Source organism: Lissotriton helveticus, chromosome 5_1, assembly GCF_964261635.1.
Source record: "Lissotriton helveticus chromosome 5_1, aLisHel1.1, whole genome shotgun sequence".
NCBI classification, from domain to species: domain Eukaryota; kingdom Metazoa; phylum Chordata; class Amphibia; order Caudata; family Salamandridae; genus Lissotriton; species Lissotriton helveticus.
Window position 1 is genome coordinate 2113229166 of NC_136065.1, and position 9454 is coordinate 2113238619.

The 9454-nt window shown below is 49.6% G+C and overlaps 1 protein-coding gene across 1 annotated transcript in view; it reads right to left on the reverse strand.

Annotated features, from left to right (window-relative positions):
• The window catches only part of LOC144754021 (barH-like 1 homeobox protein), a 35036-nt gene extending 26627 nt beyond the window's left edge, over positions 1–8409 (reverse strand). The window contains exon 1 of the mRNA XM_078641535.1: positions 7941–8409. Coding sequence (XP_078497661.1) covers positions 7941–8409 — 469 coding nt within the window. The remainder of the gene's footprint in view (positions 1–7940) is intronic.
• Positions 8410–9454: the final 1045 nt, after the last annotated feature.

Genomic DNA, 9454 nt, shown 5'->3' on the forward strand with positions numbered 1-9454 from the left:
ACGTCCTGCCACCCATGTACACAGATGGCACCTTTTATGTGACAGCTGAAAACCCAAAGAACCCCCCTGGGCACCAGAGGTACATACGTCTACTCCTGCCTCTTTCAGTGCGTGTGTGTCACGCACAGAGACGCGTGAGTCACTGCCTAGGCACGCGTGGAGAGTGTTACCGCACACACAATTGATTTCAAAAGAATAGTGTCAGCCTGTGAATTACAGCTAGTAATCTTTAATAAACGCAGAGTTCCACAAACCCCGACTGCGGCGGCGCCGCCTCGGGGCTGTGGTGACCCGGAAGAGCCCCGGCTCGTGGGGTCACTCTCGTGGCACCAGAAACACAAGGTGACACTAATGTGCACCGTGGGGTGACGAGATATGTGCACCGAGCTGGAGAGGGGTGTGGATAGGTGTGTATGGGGGAGGGAGGAATCACACCTCTCTGGTTTAGGCTGTGTGTATCTGTATGTGAGTATGTGTGTATATCTGTGTGTAGGCGAGGGCCTCTTTTTGTATGCGTAGCTCTGTGTCTCTGTGTTGATTTTGTGTATCTGCTTTGTCTGTATGTGAGTGTCTGTGTGTGCGCGCGGTTGTGTGTCTGTGTATCTGTGTGTACCTGTAGTTGAATATCCGTAAGTGTGCGTCTCTGTGTTGTGTGTGCATGTGTGTCTGTGTCCGTATATGTGTGCATGCCTGCGTGAGTCTCTCTGAGTCTTTATTCGTGTGTCTGTATGTTTGTGCGTGCACACGCGCGTCTGTGCGTGTCTACGTGTGTTCGCGTCTGTGTCTTCTATGTGTGTGCTCGCCTGTGTGTCTGCAGGTGTGCTGTGTGTGTCTATGTGCGTGTGAGCAGGAGGCTGCCTGTGTGTATATGTGTGTCTGCGCGTGCCCCTGCTATGTCGGTATATGTGTCTCTGTGTGGTGTATGAATGCGGGTCTGTGTGCGCGCGTACACGTGTTGGTGTGTGCTTGCGTCTGTGCGTGCATTGTTGTGTCACACACCTTTGTAACGCACACTCCTGAATATAAAGCGGTTCGTTTTTCTGGGTGTGTATGTGTCCGAGTGTCAGTGCGCGCGTGTTTGTGTAGTGTCGGTGTGTGCCTGTCTCTTTGTGTGCACTGTTGTATCTCCCACTCTTTGTACACCACACTCCTGAATAGAAAGCGGTGTCTCTGTTTCAGTGTGTGTGTGTCTGTGTGCGCGTCTCTGTATATTTGTCGGTGTGGATAACAATGTGTGAGGTGCGTTTGTGTGTCTGTCTGTCCGTCGTGCAGAGTTGTGTCACGCACTCTTTGTACACCACACTGCTGAATATAAAGGGGTTAATGTGTGTCGGTGTATGTGTGTCTATGGTCGGTGTGCGCGTCTGTGTATAGGGTCAGTGTGTGTGACACTGTGTGTGTGTCTGTCTTTTGTGCACAGTTGTGTCACGCACTCTTTGCACACCACATTCCTGAATAGAAAGCGGTGTCTGTTTCAGTGTGTGTGTGTCTGTGTGCGCGTCTCTGTATATGTGTCGGAGTATATAACAATGTGTGACGTGCGGTTATGTGTCTGTCTCCTGAATAGAAAGGGGTTACTTTGTGTCGGTGTACGTGTGTCTGTGGTCGGTGTGCGCGTCTGTGTATAGGGTCAGTGTGTGTGACACTGTGTGTGTGTGCCTGTCTGTCTTGTGCACAGTTGTGTCACGCACTCTGTGCACACCACATTCCTGACTATAGAGCGGTCACTCAGCCCGGGAGCCGCAGGCCCTGGGCTCCGGAGGGGTTTTATAGCGGTTTATGGCGGATTCAGCCGAGCCCAGGCAAACTCTGGCGTGAGAAGGGTGGGGGCGACTGTCTTTTTTTGGGGCTGCTTTCTCTCTTTGGGGGACAATAATCCGCTTAATTGAGCCACCGGGGAACTCACTCCAGCTTCAAGCCCAGAGAATTACGGCCCAGTTAGAGACCAGCCCCCCCCCCCGCCCAGCAGCCCCCCCCCCCTCATCCCCTCTGCTCAGATCTCATCACCCCCTACCCATCGCCCCCCCACCCCAATCTGTCTGCTTTGATTTCACGCTCTCACCAGGCGCTCGAGGGGGGACTTTCTCTTTCCCAAACACAAGATCCATATAGCGCTTAGAGGAGCAGAGCGCTTTTAAAGCGGATTATCCCTGTTCTTCGTGTCTGGGCACACTTGAGCGGAGTTTAATAAGGTTATTATCGCAGAGCGGAGCGGGCGGTTGCAGGGGCTTAACGCCCGGATCCAAGATTTAAGAGCGCTCCGTTGAAGCGGGTTTAATGGAGATTGTGGAAGTTCATATTGACTGAATGTGAGTGTAGACATCTGCCATCCGACCCCAAAACACCCCGAGCCAGCGGCCCTTCGGGAGCTCATCCATGCACCCCCGGCCCCCTGGCACACACACACACTCCCCCCCCCCCCCCCCAAGTAAAGCTCTTCTCCCCGAGGCCTGTGCATGTTCCGTGTAACCCCCTTCTTTGGACACGCTCACCTGTGAAGGTGCAGAGGCGCCGGGAGTCACCCCGAGGCACCCCCGGGGTCCCAGAGGGAGGGACCCGGGGTGTCCGGGCGCAGCATATGTTTAAAGCCCCTTGCTCCCCCTGCCCGGTAAAAATTGTCGTCCATGTCTTTTTTGTTCTCCTTTAAAAACGAACCCGTTTCTGATAACATCTCGCAAGGCCACTCAGACTCCCCATCGGAAAGGGTTATTATTACAAGGAAGGCGCCTTACATAGAAGGTGTCTTCCAGGCGCTATGCCCCGCGGCGCCTCCCGCGGTGCCCGGTGCGCTGCTCAGTGTTAACCTCGCGTTGTGTCTCAGGTTTTCCTGCTGACACTTTTTCATCCGAAACTTTGCTGTCCAGGAACAGATTTTCTAAGTTCCATCGCTGCAGTCATATCCGGATTAGAAAAGATCATTTCTTTCTTTATTTATTTGAAAGTTTTATATAGCGCGAACAAGACCCTTATGGGTAGGTATCAGAGCGCTTTACAATAAATGTGTATAGGCGAATCAAAACAATACAAATAAGCAATACCGTAAAAATAAAATCAAAAAGCTTAATAAAAGAGCAAAGGACAGTAAAGAATCCTGTTCCCAACCCAAATGATTATCAATATTATTATGTGTACTTGTGATTATTGCCTATAATTTTCGAAATTATAATTGGAACAAATATAAAGCGAGTGTGGCTGGGACGGGCTTTTCTACACTTTTTATTTCGTTTTTCTTTTTACATAATACTCGAGGGCCCGGAGACCTTCGAGCCGCATAACTCTAAAGTTTGCTGCTGTCTTTATCTTCATATATAGCGCCCTGAAGCCTGTGCGTATGTGCGTGTGTGCGCACTCTGTAGTGCCGTCTTATTTCTCATTGAAACACCTCTAACTTTACTCCTCCTTGTAATTATGGTTTTAGCCCCGGGTTTCCCGTCCGTCCTCGCCCGGAGGCGCTTTTATACCAGCGAAAAAATGTGGAAAAGTTAAAGATGTCGTACGTGGATTTCTGTAACACGCACGGGACAGGACCGAGCCCTCCGGCTTACAGAGGCATACAGCGCTATGACCACGAATTTAAGTAAATCTCAAATATATGTAATAACGGAATACGCCCAGCCGTAATTTGTTCAAGGAAAGGTTCTGTCACGTTGTAACTTTTCGTCATTTGCTTTTCCTGGGTGGGTAGGATATTTTGTGTGTGTGTGTGTGTGTGTGTATATATATATGTATATAGTTATACACATATAAGTTGATATATATATATATATATATATATACACATATATAACCACTTATACGTGTATATATATATATATATATATATATATACACACACATATACATATATATCAACAACATATAAATATATATACACACATATATAACTACTTATGTGTGTGTATATATACACACACATAAATACATATATATCAATAATAACATATATATACACACACATATATTTACATATATATCAATAACAACATATAAATATATATATATATACACACACATATATAACCACTTATGTGTGTATATATACACACACATATATATACATATATCAATAATAACATATATATATATATATATATATATATACACTCACACTCACACACACACACACACACACACACACACACACAATAACACAATGTCCTTTCAGGCTTAGAGTCAGGGCCGGACTGGGAACCGAAATCCTGCTTAGAGTGTGGATAAATTATGCAGAAAAGAAGTAGGGAGCCCTGGGTACTTTCCAGGTTTTCGATTGAGGGCTGATCATATTTATTTTTTTGGTAATGTTCTACAGTGTTCTATTTTACAGAGCTGCGCTCCGCTTGAAGCCTGGAAACTAGCCAGAGTTCCGTACTTTTTTTTGCATAATGCACAAAGTCTGAAAGTACAATCAATCTATCTATCTATCTATCTATCTATCTATCTATACACACACATATATATATATATTTGTGTTCAGCTCAACTTTTTCTCACCAGGTGCTGTGGGGATTTCCCGTAAAAACAAAATCTCAATTGCACCCACAGATGATGCAGTCTTTACTGTGCATAATTTCACACATGGTGACCGCAGAAACATCAGCGGTGATGTGTCAGAACGGGGGTGAGGGGTGTTAAAGCACAGCAGGGCGGGCGGGGGTTCTAACTTTCAGACTCGAGTAGCTGTTCTTACTCCCGGCTTCTACAAAGGACAACAAACCCGTGATTCTGCGAACTGCCTTTCTCTCCCCCAGTGTTTGCAATTGTAAATGTGTAAAGACGTGTAAAACCACAAGAACTGACGGGCTCCTATTAAATGACCTCTTCACCTCTCACAGCCATGATGACCCTCACCAGGTCACAGACTTCACCTTTGAGAAGCTTCCAGTGTAAAACAAAGAGCATAAAGCGCTCTGATATCCTTCGGGATCAAGTTTGCGCTATATAAAACTTTATAAATGAATAAATAATCATGTTCATCGGAGGATGAGCCACGGTTGTGCCATATTCAGTATTTAAGAAATTGAACGAAGAAGCCGCATTTAGTACATTGTATTGTGTTGTAATTGCATTTATATAGCGCTTACTACCCCTGACGAGGCGTTAAAGCGCTTTTTCGGCGGGTAGCACGCTACTCCGGGACCCGGAGAGGATTAGTGTTGAATTAGTATAGTGAAACATGCAAGTACATTTTAAGTGGTGGATAGGTTAGTCAGTTATTTGGATTTGGAATGATAGCAGAAGGATAGAGGAGGAAAAAGGTTTGTATTTATATAGCGCTTGTTACCCCTGATGGGGTGTAGAAGCACGCTACTCCGGAAGCCCATAAAGGAGTAGTGGTGAATTATTACAGTGAAATATGAAAGTAATCTCAGTGGTGGATATTAGTCAGTTATTTGGAGTGAGAAGGATAGCGGATGGATAAAAGGGGAAGAAAGGTTTGAATTCATATAGCGCTTGTTACCCCTGATGGCAGGGTGTTGAAGCGCTTTTCTGGCGAATAGCACGCCACTCCGGACCCCATAAAGGATTAATGTTGAAAATTAGTATAGTACAAATATGAAGTAATTTGAGTAGTGGATATGTTATTTAGTTATTTGGGTAGAGCAGGAGAGGGGGAGCCGTGAATCATGTCTGGATCTTGGGGTGTATTATCCCCTGGTCTCGAGCGCAGGGTAGATTTTAATGTCCCATCGACGCCCGAGCGCCTGGAAGAGAAGTACCTCCTGAAAACACTTTGTCCGCCCTTGTCGGAAAGAGCAGCTCTTGGATAATTTATAAGGCCATTAATTATTCTTTTCCCCTCTTCCTTTAGCTGCTGTGAGTTGGAATAAGAGGCCGAGCCGGGATGAATCCTAAACAAAAGTCCGGGAGGGGGGCCGGGGCGTCGGGAGGTGTCTCTGTCCGACGCCTACTTTGTTCTTAGGCAGAAAAAAAGATCGTCGATGAAACAGTGTCTTAGGAGCGTCACCCGAGCCGCCGGCATTGTCCGGGTTTTATGGGTCGCTTTAATTTTTAAAAATACCATTATTCACTGCAAGGTACACTCAAAAGCAGAACTCGGGGCTGCTTCCAGCCGACCAATCCCGAGGCGTCTTCCGGGTTTATAAATAGCTCACCTTTGACTACATTCAGGGAATAGGCGCTCGCCCTGAGACGTCTTATGTAGGTCTGAGAGTCCCGGCCATACATCACCGTGCCGCCGCCTCGGAAACCGCTGGAAGTAATTCAAGTTATACAGCGCACACCGCCGCAGCTGCAGGCTGCAGAGACCTCGCCTCGCGCGCTATATTTTAATGTTCAGAACCTGTATATTTAGACCTGTGCACGTGCATGGCTTTAATGCACGACTCACCCCACAGAGCACGCGACCTCATGGCCCGCAGCTGCAGGGGGCTCTTACTAACTAGAATTTTCCTGCATTCCTTTATTAGTTTACGAGGTGGCTGGATGTGGTCACTTAAACCCTCTATTACAGCCAACAGATAGTAAATATTCCGGACAGGGACAGCGCCGAGATGCCAACTGCTCCACGGCCCCTCTGCTTCTGTGTGAGGGCCTGCTAGCGTCAGAAAGCAAACCTCAGATTGTTTTACAGATTAAACAACTTTATATATGTTTTTTGTACTGTTGCTTGTGCATTTTTCAGAGTTGTGTTTTGTATTTCGGGCTGTGCGCGCTATTAAAGCGCTTTTGCAAAGAACGGAGCCTCTAGCCGCTGGCACCCCTTCTCCGCTTTGGAATCCATGCGGCTAACTTAAAAGGAACCCTGTTGTATTAAAAAAAAATACACTGGCGTCTCCGTGCGAGGATCACAACGCGTTGTTCTCTCAAGGCAGAGGAGCCGGGACTTTACGGGCCCCAGTTCAGCCGCATGAACCCAGCGGGACTTTGACTGCAAGTAGCTAATGTTTGTGGACATTACGCGCAGTTTAAAGACCCGACTCGTACGACCACGGGACTTGGGTAAAACAGAAATCAGGTATGCAGGCGCCAAGAGGCCGTTCAGTTTGTGATGAGCGCTATATTATTGTTAATAATTACGCCAGTAGTAGGGTTGTTAATAGTGGAATCTTTACTAATTGAGACACTAGTGTTAATGTCATTATTTTACTTAATTGCTTCCTTCTCATACCGGACGTAAAGTTGTGCAGAATTATTCCCCCCTGGCTACAACACGGACACTTCACTCCCCTCACCGCTGCACCCGAGTAACTCTGTGTACCCCTAAGGAGCCCATTCCCCCACCTCTCATCTCACCTGAGTGCTGTAATATGACGAAGAGTCCACCTCCGTACCCCTTCACCTCGGTACTCTTAAGGCAAGGAGACCCACCCGCCCTCCAACCCCTGAACTTAGAGTAGGACGCGCCCAGACCTCCTCGCTTCTGTACCTACCTCACTTACGTACTCTATGTAGGACAAGGCGCTGCCCTCCACCGTACTCTCGGTCCACCCCCTGTACCTCTTCACCTCTCTACTCCGAGTAGGACAAGGAGTTCCACCTTCCTTTATTTATTTATTTATTTATTTATTTATTTATTTATTTATTTATTTATTTATTTATTTCACAGGTTTTATATAGCGCTACTGGACCCAAGAGTATCAGAGCGCTTTACGAAGATGGTGAACATAATGAGATAAAATTAACAATTAAGCGAAAAAGAGTTACAGTATGATAATGCATTCAACAGGGCTAAGGGGGCAAAGAAACAGAGAGATAAAAATTAAGTGGAAAAATGAATATTAAAAGTTAGGAGAGAGAGGGGGGTGAAGAGAGGGGGAGTGAGAGAATGAAGGGATTGAGAGGGGGTGGGAAGAGGAGTGGACAAGGGAAAAGAAAGGAGTGGACATGGTCAGAGTCTGTAACCCCTTCACTCCGGGTAGGATGGGGACCCCTCGCCCCCTCGCCCCCTCGCCCCCCAGCCTCCAGCTCTGCCCTCCTCACCTCTATACTCGGAGTCGGACGAGGCGTTGCTCCCCCCTCTCTCCAGCTTCTCCCTGAAGTCCTCACCCCCCCTGCTGACCAGGCTGCACCGGCCCGGCTCCTGGGCGGGCTGCCCGTTGCTGGAGTAGGGGGCGCAGGCAGCCAGGGGCTTGCAGTCTGCCAGAATGTCTCTGATAAGGAAGGATGAGGTGGTGATTGTCCTGGACTGAGAGGGGGCAGACAGGGGGGCCCCTCCGGGGGCCCGAGTACAGTCCATGCCCAGGGCGCTGCCGTGCCGGGGTCCCCCCGCCTCCATGCACTCCCGTCCCGGGGAGGAGGAGGGCGAACAGCCGCTGCTTCCTTCTGAGTCGGGGCTCAGCTCCAGGGGGGACCTGCACTCCCCCATCAGGGTGTCCCCCTTGCCCCCAGCCGGGCTCCCGGGCCTGTGGGACAGGATAGAGTCAATGCCAAAGCCGGTGGCCCCTTCCATGCTGCTGGCGTGTCAGGGCAGGGGTCATTGGGCCCACGAGTCCTTGTAGGGCGCGGTGTGTGTGGCAGGGCTAAGAATCCGTGCCGGTGTCCTTCATGGCACAGGGCGCCTCTTCCCGCTTCGAAGCTGCAGGCCCAGTCACTCCAGGACCAAGGGAGACGGTGTGTTGGGGTCCGAGGCGTCCTCAGGGTACAAGAGGGAGGTGTCCTTACAGCCCTTTGGGTGGCTCTGCTGTCAGGACTCTGGGCTGGGGGCGCAGAGTCAACCCCTGGGGCCTGACCCGAGCAGGGGCGAGGCCTGGGCGCCTTCCTGGAGCCGGTGATGCCACAGAGAGGCAACTTGGACGAGGTGATGCAGGACCGGTCCAGACAGCAAGAAGCGAGCTGAGCTGGAACACGTCCAGGGGCCAGAACTTCTCCAGAAGTCAGAGCCACGCGAACAGGGCTAGATCTTGTCCAGGCGTTAGAACCACGCGAAATGCGTTAGAATTAGCCGATCTAGGTTGGAATGACAAGGTGCAACTCCCGCCCGGCTAGAACAGGCCCAGGGGTCAGATCCGGGTGTCGAGAGGCGCCCCCAGGCTGTCCCTGAGATCAGATGCGTGCCAGAATCGCTTGCAGAGGTGACCGGGCTTTTCTAGATGGCTTTTGTCACAGCAGTAAAAAGCAGATCAGAACCGGGTCAGGGGTCGAACTTATGTAAACTTGAGATGAGTTTAGCTCCAGCGGGCGGTGCAAGCTTCCTGAGGGGAATTTAGGGCGTCGTGCGCGTGGAAAGTGGGCCCATGCCGGTGGATCAGAGGTGGCCAGTGCGCTAGAGCCGGCCTAGACTAGTGGTCAGACGGGGGCCGGGGTTCTGGCTTCTTTCTGCGTCTCCTCCGGCTCAGCGCCCTTTGTGGCTCAACACCTCCTGTTGCACGGCACCCCGTTCCTCGTGAGGCCCAAGGCCTGGACTGCACCGGATATCAGAGCCTCGTGTGGCTCAGTACCGCTGTGAGCTCCCTTAGTGCCTCAGTATCCCGGAAAGCTCCTTCTGTGGCTCAGCA